The sequence below is a fragment of the Magnusiomyces paraingens genome (genome assembly GCF_902498895.1).
Source record: "Magnusiomyces paraingens strain CBS 517.90 genome assembly, contig: contig4, whole genome shotgun sequence".
NCBI lineage: Eukaryota > Fungi > Ascomycota > Dipodascomycetes > Dipodascales > Dipodascaceae > Magnusiomyces > Magnusiomyces paraingens.
The window spans coordinates 2,019,050-2,046,034 of NW_022474070.1; the positions used below are offsets into that span (position 1 = coordinate 2,019,050).

A 26,985-nucleotide genomic window follows, 5' to 3' on the forward strand; every position below is an offset into this window, starting at 1 on the left:
TGTCAACATAGTCAACACCAAACTTTTGACGAAACCCCCTGAACAACAAGACGAGCCTTGTACTTGTCAATTGAACCATCCGTGTTGAGTTTCTTCTTCAGCACCCATTTGGTGCCAAGTGCTTTGCGACCCGCCGGGAGGGCACAACTTGGTATACATGATTGCCATCAATGGCAGCAAATTCCGAATAGGCCGCATCGAACCAGAAGCGCTTATCTTCTCTGTTGTTGGCTTCCGCAAGTGACCGTGGGTCCCTTTTAGCTTCTTGCCAGGGTCGAGCAGCGCCACTCCCACATTCGGAAATCGAATGAAGGCAGGACGGTCCTTAAGATCTGCCCAATCTCTGTCGCTGATGAGAGCTCTAACATTCTCCACATCAGGAGCCGTAAAGCAGAGACCTGGTTTGCTAGATTCTAACACTTTGATGTCATTCCTCAAGATTGGAAGCTTAATGTTAATAGCGCTGAGTGTGTCAAGTCTTCCAGACGCCATGCGGGCTTTCACAGTTGGTTCTTCAGAGTTCGAGTAGATGCAGCCAATGCCAATGACATCGTCGACAGCCCCGGCAGACGGATCTCCTGATGGGCTTGCCGATTCATCAACAAAAAATAATTTCATCATCAGCAGGCGAAGAAACAAAAGTTTCATGTAAGAAGTCAATGCCGTCAGCTAAGTGTTCTGATGAGCCCTGAGAGTCAGAATTGTAGGGTGCTGCAATTGAGATTTCATCGCTTGTAGCCTCAACATCAGCTTCGGTTGTGGAGGCGGGAGAGTGGGACTGCGAGTCAGTGCTAACGACTGAGTCCTCATCTACTGATGCTGACGTAGCAGGGACATTGTGTGTTGCCGAGTGAGTGTGAGAAAGAAAGGGAACCGCATCGGGAGTGGGGTTGAATCTAAGATTCGGTGTACCCTGGAGGTGGCCGTGTGGGGCTCTCAGTGTTGAACCCTCACGAGCTGGCAGACCATGCAGCAGTGACCTAGATTCCGAGTCCAAAGCTGACTCAGAGTTCGAGAGTTTCAGTTTGTCACTGTGCCGGTCGGAAGAGCGAGAGCCCCAAAGTAAGCCCGATGCTGTAGTGGTTGGGCTTGTAGAGCGATTTCTTTTTCGCAGATTTCTTAAAAGCTCCTTAGTCGATTCTTGAGATGGCCTCAGCTGCACTGCGTAAGATATTGCGTTGTGCTATCGACAGCATGCGATTCGATGACGAGGGAGGAGTGGTTTGGTGATCACGACGAGAAGAAGAACTTTCTAATGTGGGAGACGTCACAGCAGAGGAGGTTGGTGATGTAACCACTGGCTCCGAATGTGCAGATGATTCCGAGGACAAAGAAGCAGAGGTAGAGGGTGTTGTGGGAGAACCATTTGAGGCTTCATTTTCCAATCTTGGTGAGGAGTTTGAAGTCGAATTTTCTGAGACTACTTTCTGTGATAAATTAGTAGCCGAAGAAAAATTTTTTAGATTTCGTGGTGGTGGAGAAAATTTTATTTTGCAAAGCCGCGCCACTTACTAGTGGAAGGTTATCAGTAGGCCGGGTAATTAGATTTGTGCGATTTAGAATTAATGAAGAATTTTCTTTTCGCGCCAGCCGCTGAAGTGCACTGTTAGGAACATAATAGCCATTTTGCTCAATCAAATCAGCTAATCTTTTGTTAACAACAACTGTGTCCCGAGAGGCTTCTCGATGACGGTGTCTGGACGACGGAGCAGGCACTCTCGCAGCACCCGCAGCACCCGCAGCACCCGCAGTACCCGCAGCAGACCTAGTAATTCTTCCAGTATTAGCAAGAGGCTGTTGGGCTTCTGCCGGAGCTGAGTGTTGGCTTGTTTGTCGAACAACTACTTGCCCAGCAGTTTGCGAATCATGTTCAGAAGAAGACGGAGGAGGAGCTGCCAACAACAACCGTCTCGAAGGTGGAGCCGGAAGTGGCATATGTCGATTTTGTTGCACGGAGCTGTGCCGCACGTCGCTTGTATTGTCCCCAAAGCTTGTAGCATCCCCTGCTCGCCCATACTCTAGCAGGAGCCTCTGAGTAGATGGTGCAGGCGGTAAGCGTGGGCGATCATTCTCAGCAGTGTCTCTCAGTTCACTGCCACTTCCAGATGCAGCAGTAGTAACAGTATCAGAACCACCAGCTCCCAGCAACAGCCTCTCAGAGGAGGGCGCTGGGGGTAGCTCCGGTAGCTCCTGCCGTATACCTGAGGAGCCAGCCACTTGGCTCCGCCTACCGGCATGTAAACGACGATTTTCTGGCTGACCAGCACGTTCCAGCGCAGATTTTAATCTCGCTAAATTTAGATGCCTCTTCCTACTACCGCCCGCCTCAGCCATTCTGGCAGACCGATTTGCAGACGTCGTAGTTTCTACTAGCTCGGTGGTGGCCCGTACAAGTTCCGCCGCCGCCAAAACCAGTTGATTGCTGGCAGGATTATTTGTGCTTGTAGCAGTACCTTGAGTGTCACCTAAATCTTGCGGCACCCCGACATCTCGCAGGAGCTTCCTCCAACTTAGTAGAGGAATCCATGACAACGTCGCTAGACGAAAATTCAGAATCTGATGAGTCTTCCAATTCGTCGAAACCCAGTATATGTTCCACAGACCCATCCATGTCTTCATCATTGGTTTCTGAGTCAACCGCATCCTGATTGTCATCACCAGATTGGCTAGCGGTTTCAACAGCTGAAGCCTCGCGGGTAAGTTCAGCAGTTCCAGACAGCGCAAGATCCACACTGTCATCCTCATCCAAAATGTGTAGTTGTTTGGGAAGAGTCACCGGACTTGTTTGATGAGCCACCACTGAGGGCGACTGAGTTCCTGGAGCAAAGGCTTTCTGGAGCTTTACCATATGTTCAGAAAATGAATTTTCGTGAGAAAAATCTTCGTTAGTATCTTCGGAACCAGGGCGACCAGCTACGTTGGAGTTCACCGATCTCAAATCAGCATCATCAACAGCAGAATCTTCGAGCAATATATGGTCCTCAGACTGAAGTGTATCTTTGTCGTCAGCAACACTAATTGATTCATCTGCAACCAGCTCCACATCAACATCTTCCAACGGTTGAAAAGAGTTTACAGTTATAGGTGTCGATGATGTAGAAGTAGAATCCTGGTCCTCCAATCTGCTGGATCTGTGGCTCCTTCCCTCAGAGCCCACATAAGTCCAGCCAAAGTTACCACCACCACCACCACCAGAGAGTGAAGTGGGAGAGTAGTCGTCAGAGTCAGATTCATCTTCACTTTCTGATTCATCAGTGGAAGAGTCACTGTAGTCAGGGTCACGATTTCCAATCTCACTGTAGTCAATGAGAATGTCACCCTCGTAAATTGGCTTTTCGCCAAAAAACTTAACGCCAGGCAAGACATGGTCACGAAAGTGTTGGAATATATGTCATGGTACTATCGTGTATTTCAACATTATCCCATAATATTTTTTTTCCCAATTACACTCTTTACATTGTTACATTATTCACTAGCAACTACTAGCCCATTACCATTGGAGTTACAATAATTGTTACAATCAAGACTCCCTATTGCTAAAGAAAATTTTTCAAGATGCTCTTTAAATTTTCTTCATTACAGAAACCTTTCTTGTTTTCTTCACTTCTTTTCTCGCTACTCTAAATTTACGCAAAACTGTTTTTTATTAAATACTCTTTCAGCTTTCAGCTTATCAATCGTATTTACTTATTAACTCTTGCTTTTAGGTATGATAGCGAACTTTTATTATTTTATTATTTTATTATTTTATTATTTTATTATTTTATTATTTTATTATTTTATTATTTTTATCATTTTATATAATTCTTATATATACTCTAAATTTACGCAAAACTGTTTTTTATTAAATACTCTTTCAGCTTTCAGCTTATCAATCGTATTTACTTATTAACTCTTGCTTTTAGTCTTCTCCGCTATGTCTAATCACGGAAACACTACAGGAGTCAATGAAGGACCCTCATCCTTCGAGTCAGCCAGCACTGGAAGTTCTGTTGCCCACTCAACATCTGAGACCCATTCAAAGAACAACGCCAGCTCTTATGAGACATTCGCCGATCTCCTGTTCATCGTCAAATTGATCTCGCTGACCGTTCTGGATTTACCGTTAGACAATTAACCATTGCCAACATACCAGTTTGTTCCGAAGGATGTGAAGCTGAATTAAAAGTCTTAGCAGACTTGACAGCTTACATTAGAAACTCAAACTTCAAAGCTAGTCCTCCCCATCTCAAAGGTTATGAGCTCCTTTGACGCTTCTCAAGCGCCAAATTTCAAACAATTTCTCTACAAAAGTGAATTGGATTTTTGGATATACGGTCTTATTGGGCAAATTAACAGCTGCGGCCGGAGTTTTTGGAACAACTATATCTATAAGCCAATTGTTGGCCATACTGCCCTTCAGCTTGGTTACGGTATCAGGTTTGAGAGGGCCCTTGATGAACTACTCAAGGCTTACATTTTAAAAACCACGCCTGCAGCTAACCTGGCTGCAGCTGAACAGGCCCGGTGGGACACGTCGCCCGAGTTTCTAAAAACTCCACCTATGGATTCGGCGTCTGTGCGGGAAGAAGCCATGGGGTCCTATTTGAACCAGGAAAAAGAATGGCCCGTATAGATCCTGAAATCCTAGAGCCCCCGCCGACCTGGGGCGAGTGCTCTCATTTTACCAACGTCTTAATCATATTGGTTTGCGCATATCCCCAAGCCCTGAGCTTAACATTGTATTTGCGATGACGCAAGCTATCTCAGTAGGAGTTCCAGGTCCTAGTTATTTCTCCGGGCTCACCAGCAGTGAAATTGAAACCAAAATACAAGCTACTGTTACTGGAAGCTTCCAAGTGGGCCTCTGTAGTGGAGCAATATTTCTTTAACAACCCAGATGGCACCTTTCATCGTGACCTTATCTTAGCAGTACTGAATAACAACAAGGTTTCAGCAGCTGCTCGCGAAGATCCTCAGAGTCATCTCTGGGGATTACCAAGTTTGTCGACATTTTCAAGTCAAGATCTGGAGGATGGAGCCCTGTGATTCAGTTGAAATCCCAGCGCTAGTTGAAGCAACTTCTGCAGCCTTCGTAAAAGGTCGAAGAATTATTGACGGTTCAACAAAAGTGGTGCCAAAGCAGGAACCCAAGCAAGAACCCAAGCAGGAATCCAAGCAGGAAACCTCGAAGAAAGCTGGCCACTCTGATACCAAGCAAGGAAAAGGGAAGCAGTGGTCCAAGGGGTCCGGTGGCAACAAGAGGCGCAACAATGAAGACAAGCAAGCTAGAAAGTCGAACTCTGATGGTCAAAACAGAGTTGCTGCCTTGAAAGCTACCGAATATCTTGAGGTGGCTCGCGACGATGTTGAAACTCTTTGCTCGGTTGCTCGGGCTATCAAGACGTATTTGATAATGACGGCGGAAGCAGTGATTATTCGCCAGTTGCTTTTCTTCCACCTGCCAACCAAATCGCCTCTGTGGGTGAAACAAATCTTCCAAATGTTCTTGATTCTGGAAATGCTACTGGTCATCTTATCTCAGACAACAGTTACTTTGTGTCGTATGAGAAATACAGCAGCCCCAAAACCATCAGCTCCTATGGTGGTTCCGACATCGTGTTAGAAGGGGAAGGTAAAATTGCTGTTGTATTAAAAGGTGACGGTGGCACCAATATTTGCCATATTGCTGACGCACTTTATTTTCCTGCTGGGTCTAGCAATTTGTTTTCTGATTCTGTCTGGCGCACGCACGATGTTTCTTTTCATACGGTCCCAAGTGGGGACTGTCTGGCCTATTTTGGTGAGGAAAAGGTTGGTAGGGTTGGTGGTGCCAGAGATGCCAAGTCTCACATTTGTGCCAACATTGTTCCGGTAAAGTTTACTAGGAATATCGTACCTCCAACTGGCTCCTTCAAGTTCTCAGGAAATTCAATTGACTGGGATCAGATTTGCAGACAAGGACCAGAAGCTATGAGGAAGGTTGATAAATCAGCTCTCGCTGTTGGAAAGGGACTTCCTGTCCTCTCACCGTCTCTCAAATTTATTGCAAAGGAGGCCGTGTTGAATTCGCAGGCACTTGACTGTCATGTTCGGTTTGCTCATTGCTCTTTGACTTCGGTGAAGCATTTAGCCAAGCTTGCTGATCCTCCCTTTGAGGTGACCAAGCGTGACGAAGAGTTGATCAAGGACTGTGTCATATGTGGCACGTCAAGAAGCATTAAGCGGTTCACTTCTCCGGATAAGCATATAGCTTCTGAATCCACGGCTCCGTTAGCCCAGATTCATGCTGATCTCGTCGGTCCCATAGGTCCTGCCTCTTCAGGGGCCAGGTACATGCTGAATATCATTGATGCATTTTCTGGTTACATCTATGCTTTTGCTCTGGAATCTAAGGATGAAGCTCCTGGGAAACTTATCCAGTTCTTTAAGCAGTTTGTGCCCAAAGCTGCTCGCCGTGCTGCTGACGGCAAGGCCACCAAGCTTATTACTGACAATGGTGGTGAATTTATCTCTGGCACACTTGGAAAATTTTTGGCAGATTGGGGCGTCATTCATATTTTAACTGCTCCTGATGAACACCAACAAAATGGAAAAATTGAGCGTGCCCACCGCACACTTCGTGAGATATCTACTAGAGCCTTGATGCAGTCGACACTCTGGGCCAATATCTACTGGGACTCTGCCTGGCTCTACGCTGTGCAGGTATATAATTTCTCCATAGTTAATAAAGCCGGTATATCACCTTATGAAGCCTTTACGGGCAGAAAACCACCTATAGCACTAGTGCACACATTTGGCTGCCTAGTTTTGTCATTAAATCTGAGTCTCAGAAACTCAAAGGGACCCTTCAGCCTCGGGGCGAGCCTGCTCTGTATTTGGGTCCCGACCCGTTAAATCCTAAGAATTTTCTATGCATTACGAAGAACAAGCGCATTCGGCGCTGTGTACACGGCAACTTTCGTGACCATGTCTTGCCTGGCGTTAAATTTTTTGGCGAAAAGCCAATTTACGAGGGTGACATTCTCATTGACTACAGTGAGGTTGGAAATCGTGACCCTGACTACAGTGACTCTTCCACTGATGAATCAGAAAAGTGAAGATGAATCTGACTCTGACGACTACTCTCCCACTTCACTCTCTGGTGGTGGTGGTGGTAACTTTGGCTGGACTTATGTGGGCTCTGAGGGAAGGAGCCACAGATCCAGCAGATTGGAGGACCAGGATTCTACTTCTACATCATCGACACCTATAACTGTAAACTCTTTTCAACCGTTGGAAGATGTTGATGTGGAGCTGGTTGCAGATGAATCAATTAGTGTTGCTGACGACAAAGATACACTTCAGTCTGAGGATCATATATTGCTCGAAGATTCTGCTGTTGATGATGCTGATTTGAGATCGGTGAACTCCAACGTAGCTGGTCGCCCTGGTTCCGAAGATACTAACGAAGATTTTTCTCACGAAAATTCATTTTCTGAACATATGGTAAAGCTCCAGAAAGCCTTTGCTCCAGGAACTCAGTCGCCCTCAGTGGTGGCTCATCAAACAAGTCCGGTGACTCTTCCCAAACAGCTACACATTTTGGATGAGGATGACAGTGTGGATCTTGCGCTGTCTGGAACTGCTGAACTTATCCGTGAGGCTTCAGCTGTTGAAACCGCGAACCAATCTTGTGGTGACAATCAGGATGCGGTTGACTCAGAAACCAATGATGAAGACATGGATGGGTCTGTGGAACATATACTGGGTTTCGACGAATTGGAAGACTCATCAGATTCTGAATTTTCGTCTAGCGACGTTGTCATGGATTCCTCTACTAAGTTGGAGGAAGCTCCTGCGAGAGATGTCGGGGTGCCGCAAGTTTTAGGTGACACTCAAGGTACTGCTACAAGCACAAATAATCCTGCCAGCAATCAACTGGTTTTGGCGGCGGCGGAACTTGTACGGGCCACCACCGAGCTAGTACAAAATACGACGTCAGCAAATCGGTCTGCCAGAATGGCTGAGGTGGGCGGTAGTAGGAAGAGGCATCTAAATTTAGCGAGATTAAAATCTGCGCTGGAACGGGCTGGTCAGCCAGAAAATCGTCGTTTACATGCCGGTAGGCGGAGCCAAGTGGCTGGCTCCTCAGGTATACGGCAGGAGCTACCGGAGCTACCCCCAGCGCCCTCCTCTGAGAGGCTGTTGCTGGGAGCTGGTGGTTCTGATACTGTTACTACTGCTGCATCTGGAAGTGGCAGTGAACTGAGAGACACTGCTGAGAATGATCGCCCACGCTTACCGCCTGCACCATCTACTCAGAGGCTCCTGCTAGAGTATGGGCGAGCAGGGGACGCTACAAGCTTTGGGGACAATGCAAGCGACGTGCAGCACAGCTCCGTGCAACAAAATCGACATATGCTACTTCCGGCTCCACCTTCGAGACGGTTGTTGTTGGCAGCTCCTCCTTCTTCTTCTGAACATGATTCGCAAACTGCTGGGCAAGTAGCTGTTCGACAAGCAAGCCAACACTCTGCTCCGGCAGAAGCCCAACAGCCTCTTGCTGATACTGAAAGAATTACTAGGTCTGCTGCGGGTGCTGCGGGTGCTGCGGGTGCTGCGGGTGCTGCGAGTGCTGCGAAAGTGCCTGCTCCGTCGTCCAGACACCGTCATCGAGAAGCTTCTCGGGACACAGTTGTTGTTAACAAAAGATTGGCTGATTTGATTGAGCAAAATGGCTATTATGTTCCTAACAGTGCACTTCAGCGGCTGGCGCGAAAAGAAAATTCTTCATTAATTCTAAATCGCACAAATCTAATTACCCGGCCTACTGATAACCTTCCACTAGTAAGTGGCGCGGCTTTGAAAAATAAAATTTTCTCCACCACCACACAATCTAAAAATTTTTCTTCGGCTACTAATTTATTACAGAAAGTATCCTCAGAAAATTCGACTTCAAGCTCTTCACCAAGATTGGAAAATGAAGCCACGAATGATTCTCCTACAACACCTTCTACTCCTGCTTCTTTGTCCTCGGAATCATCTGCACATTCGGTGCCAGTGGTTTACTTCGCCAACCTCCTCTGCTGTGACGTCTCCCACATTAGAAAGCTCTTCTTCTCGTCGTGATCATCAAACCACTCCTCCCTCGTCTTCGAATCGCATGCTGTCAATAGCACAACGCAATATCTTACGCAGCGCGGCTGAAGCCATCTCAAGAATCGACTTAGGAGCTTTAAAGAAATCTGCGAAAAAAGAAATCGCTCTGCAAGCCCAACCACTACAGCATCGGGCTTACTTTGGGGCTCTCGCTCCTCTGATCGGCACAGTGATAAACTGAAACTCTCGAACTCTGAGTCAGCTTTGGACTCGGAACCTGGGTCACTGCTACATGGCTTGCCACCTCGTGAGCGTTCAACACTGAGAGCCTCACACGGCCACCTCCAGGGTACACCGGATCTTAGATTCAACCCCACTCCCGATGCAGTTCCCTTTCTTTCTCACACTCACTCGGCAACACACAATGTCCCTACTACTTCAACATCAGTGGATGAAGACTCAGTCGTTAGCACTGACTCGCCGTCCCACTCTCCCGCCTCCACACCCGAAATTGAAGTTGAGGCTACAAGCGATGAAATCTTAACCGCAGCACCCTACAATTCTGACTCCCAGGGCTCATCAGAACACTTAGCTGACGGCATTGATTTCTTACATGAAACTTTTGTTTCTTCGCCTGCTGATGATGAAATTATTTTTGTTGATGAATCGGCAAGCCCATCAGGAGATCCGTCTGCCGGGGCTGCCGACGATGTCATTGGCATTGGCTGCATCTACTCGAACTCTGAAGAACCAACTGTGAAAGCCCGCATGGCGTCTGGAAGACTTGACACACTCAACGCTATTAACATTAAGCTTCCAATTTTAAGAAATGACATCAAAGTGTCAGAATCTAGCAAACCAGGTCTCTACTTTACGGCTCCTGATGTGGAGAATGTTAGAGCTCTCATCAGCGACAGAGATTGGGCCGATCTTAAGGATCGCCCTGCCTTCATTCGATTTCCGAATGTGGGATGGCGCTGCTCGACCCTGGCAAGAAGCTAAAAGGGACCCACGGTCACTTGCGGAAGCCAACAACAGAGAAGATAAGCGCTTCTGGTTTGATGCGGCCTATTCGGAATTTGCTGCCATTGATGGAAATCATGTCTACCAAGTTGTGCCTCTCCCGGCGGGTCGCAAAGCCCTTGGCACCAAATGGGTGCTGAAGAAGAAACTCAACACGGATGGTTCAATTGACAAGTACAAGGCTCGTCTTGTTGTTCAGGGGTTTCGTCAGAAGTTTGGTGTTGACTATGTTGACACCTTTGCGCCAGTGATGAGATTCAGCACTGTTCGTCTCATTTTCGCCCTAAGTGCGGCGAAGAACTGCGAGATGCACCACGTCGATGTTAAAAATGCTTTCTTGAATGGAGATCTAGAAGAAGACATCTATGTCAAGCCACCAACAGGAATTGACCATAATACCCCTCCTGGCATGGTCTGGAAGCTGAATAAAAGCTTATATGGACTGAAGCAAGCCCCTCTGTGTTGGAACAAGAAGCTTGTTGACAAGTTGGAAGCACTAGGTTACAAAGCTGCCAAGAAAGAACCCTGTCTCTTTACAAGATTAATGGCAAAGACTTCAGTATTATAGGTCTTTATGTTGACGACATCTTAACGGCGTCAAATGTACCGGGAGAATTCGAGCGTTTTTTCAAGGGCCTATCTGGTTACTTTGCCATCAAAGATGAAGGTGGTGTTAACAAATTCTTGGGAATCAGAGTCCAGGACTCCGACAGGACAATATCTCTGGATCTGGAACATTATATTGCTGACATGATTGAGGTTTTCAAATTGAGTAATCAAACAGCTAAGTCGATACCGTTGCCCAAGAAACATGGCCTTGATTTCCCACAGGGCCTCGATGCTCGTCCAGCTAACCAATCGCTGTATCGCAGCATTCTTGGCAAGCTACAGTTTGCTGCACAGACGGCCCGTCCGGACATTGCCTACGCTACAGGCAAGCTTGCTCAGTATGCGAGTGACCCTAGAGCTATTCATATGGATAGAGCATATCATGTTCTGAGCTACCTCAAAGGCACCAAGGACCTGGCAATTGTCTATCACAAAATGTACCAGGGCCTCTCCGCGGCTTCTGAGAGGCTGGTCAGATGCCGATTGGGCAAACGATCCCGACAGGAAGTCTATCTCAGGCTTTGCATTCTCTCATGGTCCCTCAACCTTCTTCTTGGAAGTCGGCCAAACAGAAGTTGACAGCAACTTCCACAACCGAGGCTGAGCTGATTGCCGCTTTCTCTGCCACGTGTGAGGCAGTTTACTTCCGAGATCTTTTGGAAGAACTTGGTGAATCTCAACCAACGACTGTCATCATGGAGGACAACAAAGGTGTCCTGGATCTCATGAAGGACAGCAAACATCACGAGCGGACTAAACACATTGATACCAAGTACATGCGCACCAGAAACCATGTCAAAGCCGGCGATACCCGTCTTGAAGCTGTTGCTTCAGCAGATAATGTGGCAGACATTTTTACCAAAGCTCTGGCTAAGCCGCAGTTTTTATATTTGAGGAATCTTCTGGGTATGAGTACCCGTCCTCAAGTTGAGGGGGGAAATGGACTTGATGCAGTGCTCGTCTCGTCAAATAATACCTCCATCGTTACGCCGCAGTCATTTTCGAAGACTCGACGACGCAAAGATCAAGAGATTGAATCTTGATAACGGGCTATTGTTGCAGGGGGGCTGTTGGAATATATGTCATGGTACTATCGTGTATTTCAACATTATCCCATAATATTTTTTTTTCCCAATTACACTCTTTACATTGTTACATTATTCACTAGCAACTACTAGCCCATTACCATTGGAGTTACAATAATTGTTACAATCAAGACTCCCTATTGCTAAAGAAAATTTTTCAAGATGCTCTTTTAAATTTTCTTCATTACAGAAACCTTTCTTTGTTTTCTTTCTCTTCTTTTTCTCGCTACTCTAAATTTACGCAAAACTGTTTTTATTAAATACTCTTTCAGCTTTCAGCTTATCAATCGTATTTACTTATTAACTCTTGCTTTTAGGTATGATAGCGAACTTTTATTATTTTATTATTTTATTATTTTTATCATTTTATATAATTCTTATATATACTCTAAATTTACGCAAAACTGTTTTTTATTAAATACTCTTTCAGCTTTCAGCTTATCAATCGTATTTACTTATTAACTCTTGCTTTTAGTCTTCTCCGCTATGTCTAATCACGGAAACACTACAGGAGTCAATGAAGGACCCTCATCCTTCGAGTCAGCCAGCACTGGAAGTTCTGTTGCCCACTCAACATCTGAGACCCATTCAAAGAACAACGCCAGCTCTTATGAGACATTCGCCGATCTCCCTGTTCATCGTCAAATTGATCTCGCTGACCGTTCTGGATTTACCGTTAGACAATTAACCATTGCCAACGTGCCAGTTTGTTCCGAAGGATGTGAAGCTGAATTAAAAGTCTTAGCAGACTTGACAGCTTACATTAGAAACTCAAACTTCAAAGCTAGTCCTCCCCCATCTCAAAAGGTAAGGAAAGGATTTTTTTCGAAATCCAACAGCATGCCATAATTATTGTATAAACAGTCAATAAAATCATTTACAATATGGTTGATTGTTGAAGGAGGCCGTCCCCACACTTCTGAAAGATATCTATATGACATGAAATTAGAAAACCTAGACAAACACAGTAGTATGCCTTCTTGGGTTGCGATTTTTGTTTTGTGCTTATTTCTGAACTCTGTGAGGTCCAAAAGCGTAAGAAGTTCCAGTATTTCGAGACGATCAAAACGAAAAGTGGCATTGAGAGCTCTAGCAGAATGTTTTAAAAGAAAATTTTTGTTAGCCAATGGCCTTTCTTTGACTTTATCTTGGATGATTATTTTGTCAATTAATGCATCCGATTCTTGCAAAAGCCTTTTATGAGATAAATAAAGGTCATAATTTATTTCTGAAAACCCATCTTGCTCCGCTCTATAAAAACAAGTCCTCAGATTGTCCATAACAATATGTAGTCTGCCAGAAATCACCTCAGTCTCTTCATCTAAGTTCATATGATTGGCCTCTCTCGTTCTGTTGTTCAAGTTCAAGGTGTGGACTAAATTAAATTCTTCTTCTTCCCCAGTAATCTCAACAATGCTTTCATTGTGCTCGGAAGAATCATCATTTGCAATTGAACCTACTAAACTCATTTTGATTAAAATTGCAGCTATGAAAATACTGGAAAAGATATTGTAGATTTTGGTCGTTAATGGTCCGAACCTTTAATGAAAAGATAAGAAAAATCAATTAGTTTGTTTCTTATCCATTTTCATTTTTATTTTTTGATTAAAATCGCCTAAATCGTGTCTATGCATATTCAGGGTACGGGTAAAACCCGGATTACAAAAGCGGCCAATTTTAATTCGCGGATTTATCATGTGACTTTCCGCTTCTTTGACACAGGTGGACTAGACCACACGGCCTCTTATTATTTATTGTGTAATGGAGTTATCGTATGAGAGTAAAGTCGGATTGTCCAAAGAAAGAACCAAGCTAATAGTTTAATATAAAACTTATTGTATTGATGTAAATATCTTTTAGATACTGATAAAAACTTATGGAAATATATGACTATATATATTCAAGCGATTCTCTTTAATAATTCCTTCTTAATCACTTCTTAATCTTAATCTAGATTAATGTATTTTTATCCTCAAGCATTTATCGATAATTATTTATTTTGATTGCATGTTTGATCTTTAAGCATTTATAATTATTTGTCTTGGTTGATTGCAAGTTTGATCTTTAAGACATTTATAATTATTTGTCTTGGTTGTTGCTTGTTAATCTTTTACAACTTTCCCTCCTTTCATAAAGGCTCGTCCCGAGCTTTGATTCTAACCATGTAAGCTTTGAATAATGGTATCCTTTTTTCGGCAGGCATAGTATTCCAAAAACTTGTTGAAATGGCGACGCAATGTCCAGGTAGGCTATCTGTGAACTGTAGATAGACAAGACCATTTTGCATAGCGGCTACGCTAGCAATGCGGTTCAAGTTCTTCTTAACATAATCCTCAGTAGGTCTAATCTCAGCAGGGTATTCATCAGATTTGACATATTTGCGTAATTTCGAAACATTAAAAACACGGTTGTTCTTAACAGTAGTGGGTAAATCCAATTCAAACGCATTTCCTCCCCCAATTGCTTTAACGGCGGTGTATGGACCGACGAAAAGTGGCAGCATCCTATTGCTAGGGCTCTGAAAACTAGTGTGGTGGATAAGAACAGAATCACCAACTTTAATTTCCACAGGACGACGATGCTTGTCAGCTTGTCGTTGTTGACTCAACTGTGAGAAACTCATGTACTCTTGAGTACGTAACAGAATAGCTTTCAGTTTGACTTGTAGACTTTCCACATTTGAGGGTGTACGAGCATCCGATGGTGGACGGATCATTGCAGGTTGGCGAGGTAGAAAGCCAAGATCAGCGACAAATGGAGATGTCTTAATAGTAGACTGTGGTGCGGAATTGTAAGCAAATTCTACTTGGTCAAGATAATAAAACCTTTTGGGATGGGGGAGGACTAGCTTTGAAGTTTGAGTTTCTAATGTAAGCTGTCAAGTCTGCTAAGACTTTTAATTCAGCTTCACATCCTTCGGAACAAACTGGTATGTTGGCAATGGTTAATTGTCTAACGGTAAATCCAGAACGGTCAGCGAGATCAATTTGACGATGAACAGGGAGATCGGCGAATGTCTCATAAGAGCTGGCGTTGTTCTTTGAATGGGTCTCAGATGTTGAGTGGGCAACAGAACTTCCAGTGCTGGCTGACTCGAAGGATGAGGGTCCTTCATTGACTCCTGTAGTGTTTCCGTGATTAGACATAGCGGAGAAGACTAAAAGCAAGAGTTAATAAGTAAATACGATTGATAAGCTGAAAGCTGAAGGAGTATTTAATAAAAACAGTTTTGCGTAAATTTAGAGTGTATATAAGAATTATATAAATGATAAAAATAATAAAATAATAAAATAATAAAAGTTCGCTATCATACCTAAAAGCAAGAGTTAATAAGTAAATACGATTGATAAGCTGAAAGCTGAAGGAGTATTTAATAAAAACAGTTTTGCGTAAATTTAGAGTAGCGAGAAAAAGAAGAGAAAGAAAAACAAGAAAGGTTTCTGTAATGAAGAAAATTTAAAAGAGCATCTTGAAAATTTTCTTTAGCAATAGGGAGTCTTGATTGTAACAATTATTGTAACTCCAATGGTAATGGGCTAGTAGTTGCTAGTGAATAATGTAACAATGTAGAGAGTGTAATTGGGAAAAAAAAAATATTATGGGATAATGTTGAAATACACGATAGTACCATGACATATATTCCAACAGCCCCCCTGCAACAATAGCCCGTTATCAAGATTCAATCTCTTGATCTTTGCGTCGTCGAGTCTTCAAAAAATGACTGCGGTGTAACGATGGAGGTATTATTTGACGAGACGAGCACTGCATCAAGTCCATTTCCCCCAACTTGAGGACGGGTACTCATACCCAGAAGATTCCTCAAATATAAAAACTGCGGCTTAGCCAGAGCTTTGGTAAAAATGTCTGCCACATTATCTGCTGAAGTAACAGCTTCAAGACGGGTATCGCCGGCTTTGACATGGTCTCTGGTGCGCATGTACTTGGTATCAATATGTTTAGTCCGCTCGTGATGTTTGCTGTCCTTCATGAGATCCAGGACACCTTTGTTGTCCTCCATGATGACAGTCGTTGGTTGAGATTCACCAAGTTCTTCCAAAAGATCTCGGAAGTAAACTGCCTCACACGTGGCAGAGAAAGCGGCAATCAGCTCAGCCTCGGTTGTGGAAGTTGCTGTCAACTTCTGTTTGGCCGACTTCCAAGAGAAGGTTGAGGGACCATGAGAGAATGCAAAGCCTGAGATAGACTTCCTGTCGGGATCGTTTGCCCAATCGGCATCTGACCAGCCTCTCAGAAGCCGCGGAGAGGCCCCTGGTACATTTTTGTGATAGACAATTGCCAGGTCCTTGGTGCCTTTGAGGTAGCTCAGAACATGATATGCTCTATCCATATGAATAGCTCTAGGGTCACTCGCATACTGAGCAAGCTTGCCTGTAGCGTAGGCAATGTCCGGACGGGCCGTCTGTGCAGCAAACTGTAGCTTGCCAAGAATGCTGCGATACAGCGATTGGTTAGCTGGACGAGCATCGAGGCCCTGTGGGAAATCAAGGCCATGTTTCTTGGGCAACGGTATCGACTTAGCTGTTTGATTACTCAATTTGAAAACCTCAATCATGTCAGCAATATATAATGTTCCAGATCCAGAGATATTGTCCTGTCGGAGTCCTGGACTCTGATTCCCAAGAATTTGTTAACACCACCTTCATCTTTGATGGCAAAGTAACCAGATAGGCCCTTGAAAAAACGCTCGAATTCTCCCGGTACATTTGACGCCGTTAAGATGTCGTCAACATAAAGACCTATAATACTGAAGTCTTTGCCATTAATCTTGTAAAAGAGACAGGGTTCTTTCTTGGCAGCTTTGTAACCTAGTGCTTCCAACTTGTCAACAAGCTTCTTGTTCCAACACAGAGGGGCTTGCTTCCAGTCCATATAAGCTTTTATTCAGCTTCCAGACCATGCCAGGAGGGGTATTATGGTCAATTCCTGTTGGTGGCTTGACATAGATGTCTTCTTCTAGATCTCCATTCAAGAAAGCATTTTTAACATCGACGTGGTGCATCTCGCAGTTCTTCGCCGCACTTAGGGCGAAAATGAGACGAACAGTGCTGAATCTCATCACTGGCGCAAAGGTGTCAACATAGTCAACACCAAACTTCTGACGAAACCCCTGAACAACAAGACGAGCCTTGTACTTGTCAATTGAACCATCCGTGTTGAGTTTCTTCTTCAGCACCCATTTGGTGCCAAGGGCTTTGCGACCCGCCGGGGGCACAACTTGGTAGACATGATTTCCATCAATGGCAGCAAATTCCGAATAGGCCGCATCAAACCAGAAGCGCTTATCTTCTGTTGTTGGCTTCCTCAAGTGACCGTGGGTCCCTTTTAGCTTCTTGCCAGGGTCGAGCAGCGCCACTCCCACATTCGGAAATCGAATGAAGGCAGGGCGATCCTTAAGATCGGCCCAATCTCTGTCGCTGATAAGAGCTCTAACATTCTCCACATCAGGAGCCGTAAAGTAGAGACCTGGTTTGCTAGATTCTGACACTTTGATGTCATTTCTCAAAATTGGAAGCTTAATGTTAATAGCGTTGAGTGTGTCAAGTCTTCCAGACGCCATGCGGGCTTTCACAGTTGGTTCTTCAGAGTTCGAGTAGATGCAGCCAATGCCAATGACATCGTCGGCAGCCCCGGCAGACGGATCTCCTGATGGGCTTGCCGATTCATCAACAAAAATAATTTCATCATCAGCAGGCGAAGAAACAAAAGTTTCATGTAAGAAATCAATGCCGTCAGCTAAGTGTTCTGATGAGCCCTGGGAGTCAGAATTGTAGGGTGCTGCGGTTAAGATTTCATCGCTTGTAGCCTCAACTTCAATTTCGGGTGTGGAGGCGGGAGAGTGGGACGGCGAGTCAGTGCTAACGACTGAGTCTTCATCCACTGATGTTGAAGTAGTAGGGACATTGTGTGTTGCCGAGTGAGTGTGAGAAAGAAAGGGAACTGCATCGGGAGGGGTTGAATCTAAGATCCGGTGTACCCTGGAGGTGGCCGTGTGAGGCTCTCAGTGTTGAACGCTCACGAGGTGGCAAGCCATGTAGCAGTGACCTAGGTTCCGAGTCCAAAGCTGACTCAGAGTTCGAGAGTTTCAGTTTATCACTGTGCCGATCAGAGGAGCGAGAGCCCCAAAGTAAGCCCGATGCTGTAGTGGTTGGGCTTGCAGAGCGATTTCTTTTTCGCAGATTTCTTAAAGCTCCTAAGTCGATTCTTGAGATGGCTTCAGCCGCGCTGCGTAAGATATTGCGTTGTGCTATTGACAGCATGCGATTCGAAGACGAGGGAGGAGTGGTTTGATGATCACGACGAGAAGAAGAGCTTTCTAATGTGGGAGACGTCACAGCAGAGGAGGTTGGCGAAGTAACCACTGGCACCGAATGTGCAGATGATTCCGAGGACAAAGAAGCAGGAGTAGAAGGTGTTGTAGGAGAATCATTCGTGGCTTCATTTTCCAATCTTGGTGAAGAGCTTGAAGTCGAATTTTCTGAGGATACTTTCTGTAATAAATTAGTAGCCGAAGAAAAATTTTAGATTGTGTGGTGGTGGAGAAAATTTTATTTTCAAAGCCGCGCCACTTACCAGTGGAAGGTTATCAGTAGGCCGGGTAATTAAATTTGTGCGATTTAAAATTAATGAAGAATTTTCTTTTCGCGCCAGCCGCTGAAGTGCACTGTTAGGAACATAATAGCCATTTTGCTCAATCAAATCAGCCAATCTTTTGTTAACAACAACTGTGTCCCGAGAAGCTTCTCGATGACGGTGTCTGGACGACGGAGCAGGCACTTTCGCAGCACTCGCAGCACCTGCAGCACCCGCAGCACCCGCAGCACCCGCAGCAGACCTAGTAATTCTTTCAGTATCAGCAAGAGGCTGTTGGGCTTCTGCCGGAGCAGAGTGTTGGCTTGCTTGTCGAACAGCTACTTGCCCAGCAGTTTGCGAATCATGTTCAGAAGAAGAAGGAGGAGCTGCCAACAACAACCGTCTCGAAGGTGGAGCCGGAAGTAGCATATGTCGATTTTGTTGCACGGAGCTGTGCTGCACGTCGCTTGCATTGTCCCCAAAGCTTGTAGCGTCCCCTGCTCGCCCATACTCTAGCAGGAGCCTCTGAGTAGATGGTGCAGGCGGTAAGCGTGGGCGATCATTCACATCAGTGTCTCTCAGTTCACTGCCACTTCCAGATGCAGCAGTAGTAACAGTATCAGAACCACCAGCTCCCAGCAACAGCCTCTCAGAGGAGGGCGCTGGGGGTAGCTCCGGTTGTTGGAATATATGTCATGGTACTATCGTGTATTTCAACATTATCCCATAATATTTTTTTTCCCAATTACACTCTTTACATTGTTACATTATTCACTAGCAACTACTAGCCCATTACCATTGGAGTTACAATAATTGTTACAATCAAGACTCCCTATTGCTAAAGAAAATTTTCAAGATGCTCTTTTAAATTTTCTTCATTACAGAAACCTTTCTTGTTTTCTTTCTCTTCTTTTTCTCGCTACTCTAAATTTACGCAAAACTGTTTTTATTAAATACTCTTTCAGCTTTCAGCTTATCAATCGTATTTACTTATTAACTCTTGCTTTTAGGTATGATAGCGAACTTTTATTATTTTATTATTTTATTATTTTTATCATTTTATATAATTCTTATATATACTCTAAATTTACGCAAAACTGTGTTGGAATATATGTCATGGTACTATCGTGTATTTCAACATTATCCCATAATAATTTTTTTTTTCCAATTACACTCTTTACATTGTTACATTATTCACTAGCAACTACTAGCCCATTACCATTGGAGTTACAATAATTGTTACAATCAAGACTCCCTATTGCTAAAGAAAATTTTTCAAGATGCTCTTTTAAATTTTCTTCATTACAGAAACCTTTCTTGTTTTCTTTCCTTCTTTTTCTCGCTACTCTAAATTTACGCAAAACTGTTTTTATTAAATACTCTTTCAGCTTTCAGCTTATCAATCGTATTTACTTATTAACTCTTGCTTTTAGGTATGATAGCGAACTTTTATTATTTTATTATTTTATTATTTTATTATTTTATTATTTTTATCATTTTATATAATTCTTATATATACTCTAAATTTACGCAAAACTGTTTTTATTAAATACTCTTTCAGCTTTCAGCTTATCAATCGTATTTACTTATTAACTCTTGCTTTTAGTCTTCTCCGCCATGTCTAATCACGGAAACACTACAGGAGTCAATGAAGGACCCTCATCCTTCGAGTCAGCCAGCACTGGAAGTTCTGTTGCCCACTCAACATCTGAGACCCATTCAAAGAACAACGCCAGCTCTTATGAGACATTCGCCGATCTCCCTGTTCATCGTCAAATTGATCTCGCTGACCGTTCTGGATTTACCGTTAGACAATTAACCATTGCCAACATACCAGTTTGTTCCGAAGGATGTGAAGCTGAATTAAAAGTCTTAGCAGACTTGACAGCTTACATTAGAAACTCAAACTTCAAAGCTAGTCCTCCCCCATCTCAAAAGGTAAGGAAAGGATTTTTTTCGAAATCCAACAGCATGCCATAATTATTGTATAAACAGTCAATAAAATCATTTACAATATGGTTGATTGTTGAAGGAGGCCGTCCCCACACTTCTGAAAGATATCTATATGACATGAAATTAGAAAACCTAGACAAACACAGTAGTATGCCTTCTTGGGTTGCGATTTTTGTTTTGTGCTTATTTCTGAACTCTGTGAGGTCCAAAAGCGTAAGAAGTTCCAGTATTTCGAGACGATCAAAACGAAAAGTGGCATTGAGAGCTCTAGCAGAATGTTTTAAAAGAAAATTTTGTTAGCCAATGGCCTTTCTTTGACTTTATCTTGGATGATTATTTTGTCAATTAATGCATCCGATTCTTGCAAAAGCCTTTTATGAGATAAATAAAGGTCATAATTTATTTCTGAAAACCCATCTTGCTCCGCTCTATAAAAACAAGTCCTCAGATTGTCCATAACAATATGTAGTCTGCCAGAAATCACCTCAGTCTCTTCATCTAAGTTCATATGATTGGCCTCTCTCGTTCTGTTGTTCAAGTTCAAGGTGTGGACTAAATTAAATTCTTCTTCTTCCCAGTAATCTCAACAATGCTTTCATTGTGCTCGGAAGAATCATCATTTGCAATTGAACCTACTAAACTCATTTTGATTAAAATTGCAGCTATGAAAATACTGGAAAAGATATTGTAGATTTTTGGTCGTTAATGGTCCGAACCTTTAATGAAAAGATAAGAAAAATCAATTAGTTTGTTTCTTATCCATTTTCATTTTTATTTTTTTGATTAAAATCGCCTAAATCGTGTCTATGCATATTCAGGGTACGGGTAAAACCCGGATTACAAAAGCGGCCAATTTTTAATTCCTTGGATTTATCATGTGACTTTCCGCTTTTTGACACAGGTGGACTAGACCACACGGCCTCTTATTATTTATTGTGTAATGGAGTTATCGTATGAGAGTAAAGTCGGATTGTCCAAAGAAAGAACCAAGCTAATAGTTTAATATAAAACTTATTGTATTGATGTAAATATCTTTTAGATACTGATAAAAACTTATGGAAATATATGACTATATATATTCAAGCGATTCTCTTTAATAATTCCTTCTTAATCACTTCTTAATCTTAATCTAGATTAATGTATTTTTATCCTCAAGCATTTATCGATAATTATTTATTTTGATTGCATGTTTGATCTTTAAGCATTTATAATTATTTGTCTTGGTTGATTGCAAGTTTGATCTTTAAGACATTTATAATTATTTGTCTTGGTTGTTGCTTGTTAATCTTTTACAACTTTCCCTCCTTTCATAAAGGCTCGTCCCGAGCTTTGATTCTAACCATGTAAGCTTTGAATAATGGTATCCTTTTTCGGCAGGCATAGTATTCCAAAACTTGTTGAAATGGCGACGCAATGTCCAGGTAGGCTATCTGTGAACTGTAGATAGACAAGACCATTTTGCATAGCGGCTACGCTAGCAATGCGGTTCAAGTTCTTCTTAACATAATCCTCAGTAGGTCTAATCTCAGCAGGGTATTCATCAGATTTGACATATTTGCGTAATTTCGAAACATTAAAAACACGGTTGTTCTTAACAGTAGTGGGTAAATCCAATTCAAACGCATTTCCTCCCCAATTGCTTTAACGGCGGTGTATGGACCGACGAAAAGTGGCAGCATCCTATTGCTAGGGCTCTGAAAACTAGTGTGGTGGATAAGAACAGAATCACCAACTTTAATTTCCACAGGACGACGATGCTTGTCAGCTTGTCGTTGTTGACTCAACTGTGAGAAACTCATGTACTCTTGAGTACGTAACAGAATAGCTTTCAGTTTGACTTGTAGACTTTCCACATTTGAGGGTGTACGAGCATCCGATGGTGGACGGATCATTGCAGGTTGGCGAGGTAGAAAGCCAAGATCAGCGACAAATGGAGATGTCTTAATAGTAGACTGTGGTGCGGAATTGTAAGCAAATTCTACTTGGTCAAGATAATAAAACCTTTTGGGATGGGGGAGGACTAGCTTTGAAGTTTGAGTTTCTAATGTAAGCTGTCAAGTCTGCTAAGACTTTTAATTCAGCTTCACATCCTTCGGAACAAACTGGTATGTTGGCAATGGTTAATTGTCTAACGGTAAATCCAGAACGGTCAGCGAGATCAATTTGACGATGAACAGGAGATCGGCGAATGTCTCATAAGAGCTGGCGTTGTTCTTTGAATGGGTCTCAGATGTTGAGTGGGCAACAGAACTTCCAGTGCTGGCTGACTCGAAGGATGAGGGTCCTTCATTGACTCCTGTAGTGTTTCCGTGATTAGACATAGCGGAGAAGACTAAAAGCAAGAGTTAATAAGTAAATACGATTGATAAGCTGAAAGCTGAAGGAGTATTTAATAAAAACAGTTTTGCGTAAATTTAGAGTGTATATAAGAATTATATAAATGATAAAAATAATAAAATAATAAAATAATAAAAGTTCGCTATCATACCTAAAAGCAAGAGTTAATAAGTAAATACGATTGATAAGCTGAAAGCTGAAGGAGTATTTAATAAAAACAGTTTTGCGTAAATTTAGAGTAGCGAGAAAAGAAGAGAAAGAAAAACAAGAAAGGTTTCTGTAATGAAGAAAATTTAAAAGAGCATCTTGAAAATTTTCTTTAGCAATAGGGAGTCTTGATTGTAACAATTATTGTAACTCCAATGGTAATGGGCTAGTAGTTGCTAGTGAATAATGTAACAATGTAGAGAGTGTAATTGGGAAAAAAAAATATTATGGGATAATGTTGAAATACACGATAGTACCATGACATATATTCCAACAGCCCCCTGCAACAATAGCCCGTTATCAAGATTCAATCTCTTGATCTTTGCGTCGTCGAGTCTTCAAAAATGACTGCGGTGTAACGATGGAGGTATTATTTGACGAGACGAGCACTGCATCAAGTCCATTTCCCCTCAACTTGAGGACGGGTACTCATACCCAGAAGATTCCTCAAATATAAAAACTGCGGCTTAGCCAGAGCTTTGGTAAAAATGTCTGCCACATTATCTGCTGAAGTAACAGCTTCAAGACGGGTATCGCCGGCTTTGACATGGTCTCTGGTGCGCATGTACTTGGTATCAATATGTTTAGTCCGCTCGTGATGTTTGCTGTCCTTCATGAGATCCAGGACACCTTTGTTGTCCTCCATGATGACAGTCGTTGGTTGAGATTCACCAAGTTCTTCCAAAAGATCTCGGAAGTAAACTGCCTCACACGTGGCAGAGAAAGCGGCAATCAGCTCAGCCTCGGTTGTGGAAGTTGCTGTCAACTTCTGTTTGGCCGACTTCAAGAGAAGGTTGAGGGACCATGAGAGAATGCAAAGCCTGAGATAGACTTCCTGTCGGGATCGTTTGCCCAATCGGCATCTGACCAGCCTCTCAGAAGCCGCGGAGAGGCCCCTGGTACATTTTTGTGATAGACAATTGCCAGGTCCTTGGTGCCTTTGAGGTAGCTCAGAACATGATATGCTCTATCCATATGAATAGCTCTAGGGTCACTCGCATACTGAGCAAGCTTGCCTGTAGCGTAGGCAATGTCCGGACGGGCCGTCTGTGCAGCAAACTGTAGCTTGCCAAGAATGCTGCGATACAGCGATTGGTTAGCTGGACGAGCATCGAGGCCCTGTGGGAAATCAAGGCCATGTTTCTTGGGCAACGGTATCGACTTAGCTGTTTGATTACTCAATTTGAAAACCTCAATCATGTCAGCAATATAATGTTCCAGATCCAGAGATATTGTCCTGTCGGAGTCCTGGACTCTGATTCCCAAGAATTTGTTAACACCACCTTCATCTTTGATGGCAAAGTAACCAGATAGGCCCTTGAAAAAACGCTCGAATTCTCCCGGTACATTTGACGCCGTTAAGATGTCGTCAACATAAAGACCTATAATACTGAAGTCTTTGCCATTAATCTTGTAAAAGAGACAGGGTTCTTTCTTGGCAGCTTTGTAACCTAGTGCTTCCAACTTGTCAACAAGCTTCTTGTTCCAACACAGAGGGGCTTGCTTCAGTCCATATAAGCTTTTATTCAGCTTCCAGACCATGCCAGGAGGGGTATTATGGTCAATTCCTGTTGGTGGCTTGACATAGATGTCTTCTTCTAGATCTCCATTCAAGAAAGCATTTTTAACATCGACGTGGTGCATCTCGCAGTTCTTCGCCGCACTTAGGGCGAAAATGAGACGAACAGTGCTGAATCTCATCACTGGCGCAAAGGTGTCAACATAGTCAACACCAAACTTCTGACGAAACCCCTGAACAACAAGACGAGCCTTGTACTTGTCAATTGAACCATCCGTGTTGAGTTTCTTCTTCAGCACCCATTTGGTGCCAAGGGCTTTGCGACCCGCCGGGAGGGGCACAACTTGGTAGACATGATTTCCATCAATGGCAGCAAATTCCGAATAGGCCGCATCAAACCAGAAGCGCTTATCTTCTCTGTTGTTGGCTTCCTCAAGTGACCGTGGGTCCCTTTTTAGCTTCTTGCCAGGGTCGAGCAGCGCCACTCCCACATTCGGAAATCGAATGAAGGCAGGGCGATCCTTAAGATCGGCCCAATCTCTGTCGCTGATAAGAGCTCTAACATTCTCCACATCAGGAGCCGTAAAGTAGAGACCTGGTTTGCTAGATTCTGACACTTTGATGTCATTTCTCAAAATTGGAAGCTTAATGTTAATAGCGTTGAGTGTGTCAAGTCTTCCAGACGCCATGCGGGCTTTCACAGTTGGTTCTTCAGAGTTCGAGTAGATGCAGCCAATGCCAATGACATCGTCGGCAGCCCCGGCAGACGGATCTCCTGATGGGCTTGCCGATTCATCAACAAAAATAATTTCATCATCAGCAGGCGAAGAAACAAAAGTTTCATGTAAGAAATCAATGCCGTCAGCTAAGTGTTCTGATGAGCCCTGGGAGTCAGAATTGTAGGGTGCTGCGGTTAAGATTTCATCGCTTGTAGCCTCAACTTCAATTTCGGGTGTGGAGGCGGGAGAGTGGGACGGCGAGTCAGTGCTAACGACTGAGTCTTCATCCACTGATGTTGAAGTAGTAGGGACATTGTGTGTTGCCGAGTGAGTGTGAGAAAGAAAGGAACTGCATCGGGAGTGGGGTTGAATCTAAGATCCGGTGTACCCTGGAGGTGGCCGTGTGAGGCTCTCAGTGTTGAACGCTCACGAGGTGGCAAGCCATGTAGCAGTGACCCTAGGTTCCGAGTCCAAAGCTGACTCAGAGTTCGAGAGTTTCAGTTTATCACTGTGCCGATCAGAGGAGCGAGAGCCCCAAAGTAAGCCCGATGCTGTAGTGGTTGGGCTTGCAGAGCGATTTCTTTTCGCAGATTTCTTAAAGCTCCTAAGTCGATTCTTGAGATGGCTTCAGCCGCGCTGCGTAAGATATTGCGTTGTGCTATTGACAGCATGCGATTCGAAGACGAGGGAGGAGTGGTTTGATGATCACGACGAGAAGAAGAGCTTTCTAATGTGGGAGACGTCACAGCAGAGGAGGTTGGCGAAGTAACCACTGGCACCGAATGTGCAGATGATTCCGAGGACAAAGAAGCAGGAGTAGAAGGTGTTGTAGGAGAATCATTCGTGGCTTCATTTTCCAATCTTGGTGAAGAGCTTGAAGTCGAATTTTCTGAGGATACTTTCTGTAATAAATTAGTAGCCGAAGAAAAATTTTTAGATTGTGTGGTGGTGGAGAAAATTTTATTTTTCAAAGCCGCGCCACTTACTAGTGGAAGGTTATCAGTAGGCCGGGTAATTAAATTTGTGCGATTTAAAATTAATGAAGAATTTTCTTTTCGCGCCAGCCGCTGAAGTGCACTGTTAGGAACATAATAGCCATTTTGCTCAATCAAATCAGCCAATCTTTTGTTAACAACAACTGTGTCCCGAGAAGCTTCTCGATGACGGTGTCTGGACGACGGAGCAGGCACTTTCGCAGCACTCGCAGCACCCGCAGCACCCGCAGCACCCGCAGCACCCGCAGCAGACCTAGTAATTCTTTCAGTATCAGCAAGAGGCTGTTGGGCTTCTGCCGGAGCAGAGTGTTGGCTTGCTTGTCGAACAGCTACTTGCCCAGCAGTTTGCGAATCATGTTCAGAAGAAGAAGGAGGAGCTGCCAACAACAACCGTCTCGAAGGTGGAGCCGGAAGTAGCATATGTCGATTTTGTTGCACGGAGCTGTGCTGCACGTCGCTTGCATTGTCCCCAAAGCTTGTAGCGTCCCCTGCTCGCCCATACTCTAGCAGGAGCCTCTGAGTAGATGGTGCAGGCGGTAAGCGTGGGCGATCATTCACATCAGTGTCTCTCAGTTCACTGCCACTTCCAGATGCAGCAGTAGTAACAGTATCAGAACCACCAGCTCCCAGCAACAGCCTCTCAGAGGAGGGCGCTGGGGGTAGCTCAGTTGTTGGAATATATGTCATGGTACTATCGTGTATTTCAACATTATCCCATAATATTTTTTTTTTCCCAATTACACTCTTTACATTGTTACATTATTCACTAGCAACTACTGGCCCATTACCATTGGGTTACAATAATTGTTACAATCAAGACTCCCTATTGCTAAAGAAAATTTTCAAGATGCTCTTTTAAATTTTCTTCATTACAGAAACCTTTCTTG

General features: G+C 43.7%; 8 protein-coding genes across 8 annotated transcripts; 3 read left to right on the plus strand and 5 right to left on the minus strand.

The window, feature by feature from the left end:
* Positions 1-66: 66 nt before the first annotated feature.
* SAPINGB_P005395 (uncharacterized protein) lies at positions 67-492 on the minus strand (the record flags this gene model as incomplete). The annotated part of the gene is made up of 1 exon (XM_032000109.1): positions 67-492. One exon carries the CDS (start codon positions 490-492, stop codon positions 67-69), a length of 426 nt encoding a protein of 141 aa, XP_031856000.1.
* A 106-nt stretch (positions 493-598) lies between these two features.
* Positions 599-3,497, minus strand: SAPINGB_P005396 (uncharacterized protein; the record flags this gene model as incomplete). Its single annotated transcript, XM_032000110.1, has 5 exons — positions 599-1,074; positions 1,163-1,427; positions 1,513-2,291; positions 2,488-3,346; positions 3,495-3,497. The coding sequence occupies 5 exons, from the start codon at positions 3,495-3,497 to the stop codon at positions 599-601; spliced, it is 2,382 nt and encodes a 793-aa protein (XP_031856001.1).
* A 419-nt stretch (positions 3,498-3,916) lies between these two features.
* SAPINGB_P005397 (uncharacterized protein) lies at positions 3,917-4,615 on the plus strand (the record flags this gene model as incomplete). The annotated part of the gene is made up of 2 exons (XM_032000111.1): positions 3,917-4,069; positions 4,214-4,615. 2 exons carry the CDS (start codon positions 3,917-3,919, stop codon positions 4,613-4,615), a joined length of 555 nt encoding a protein of 184 aa, XP_031856002.1.
* Positions 4,616-5,014: 399 nt separating this feature from the next.
* Positions 5,015-12,626, plus strand: SAPINGB_P005398 (uncharacterized protein; the record flags this gene model as incomplete). Its single annotated transcript, XM_032000112.1, has 10 exons — positions 5,015-5,460; positions 5,532-6,684; positions 6,834-7,022; positions 7,072-8,808; positions 8,893-9,021; positions 9,181-9,902; positions 9,997-10,583; positions 10,652-11,163; positions 11,211-11,598; positions 12,253-12,626. 10 exons carry the CDS (start codon positions 5,015-5,017, stop codon positions 12,624-12,626), a joined length of 6,237 nt encoding a protein of 2,078 aa, XP_031856003.1.
* A 1,279-nt stretch (positions 12,627-13,905) lies between these two features.
* Positions 13,906-16,350, minus strand: SAPINGB_P005399 (uncharacterized protein; the record flags this gene model as incomplete). The annotated part of the gene is made up of 3 exons (XM_032000113.1): positions 13,906-14,621; positions 14,701-14,934; positions 15,585-16,350. 3 exons carry the CDS (start codon positions 16,348-16,350, stop codon positions 13,906-13,908), a joined length of 1,716 nt encoding a protein of 571 aa, XP_031856004.1.
* A 270-nt stretch (positions 16,351-16,620) lies between these two features.
* On the minus strand, positions 16,621-18,797 carry SAPINGB_P005400 (uncharacterized protein; the record flags this gene model as incomplete). Its single annotated transcript, XM_032000114.1, has 3 exons — positions 16,621-17,735; positions 17,815-18,286; positions 18,369-18,797. The coding sequence occupies 3 exons, from the start codon at positions 18,795-18,797 to the stop codon at positions 16,621-16,623; spliced, it is 2,016 nt and encodes a 671-aa protein (XP_031856005.1).
* Positions 18,798-19,985: 1,188 nt separating this feature from the next.
* Positions 19,986-20,605, plus strand: SAPINGB_P005401 (uncharacterized protein; the record flags this gene model as incomplete). Its single annotated transcript, XM_032000115.1, has 2 exons — positions 19,986-20,306; positions 20,525-20,605. 2 exons carry the CDS (start codon positions 19,986-19,988, stop codon positions 20,603-20,605), a joined length of 402 nt encoding a protein of 133 aa, XP_031856006.1.
* Positions 20,606-21,656: 1,051 nt separating this feature from the next.
* Positions 21,657-26,785, minus strand: SAPINGB_P005402 (uncharacterized protein; the record flags this gene model as incomplete). The annotated part of the gene is made up of 7 exons (XM_032000116.1): positions 21,657-21,911; positions 21,968-22,322; positions 22,497-22,653; positions 23,301-23,686; positions 23,734-25,475; positions 25,613-26,005; positions 26,090-26,785. The coding sequence occupies 7 exons, from the start codon at positions 26,783-26,785 to the stop codon at positions 21,657-21,659; spliced, it is 3,984 nt and encodes a 1,327-aa protein (XP_031856007.1).
* Between the last annotated feature and the right edge of the window lie 200 nt (positions 26,786-26,985).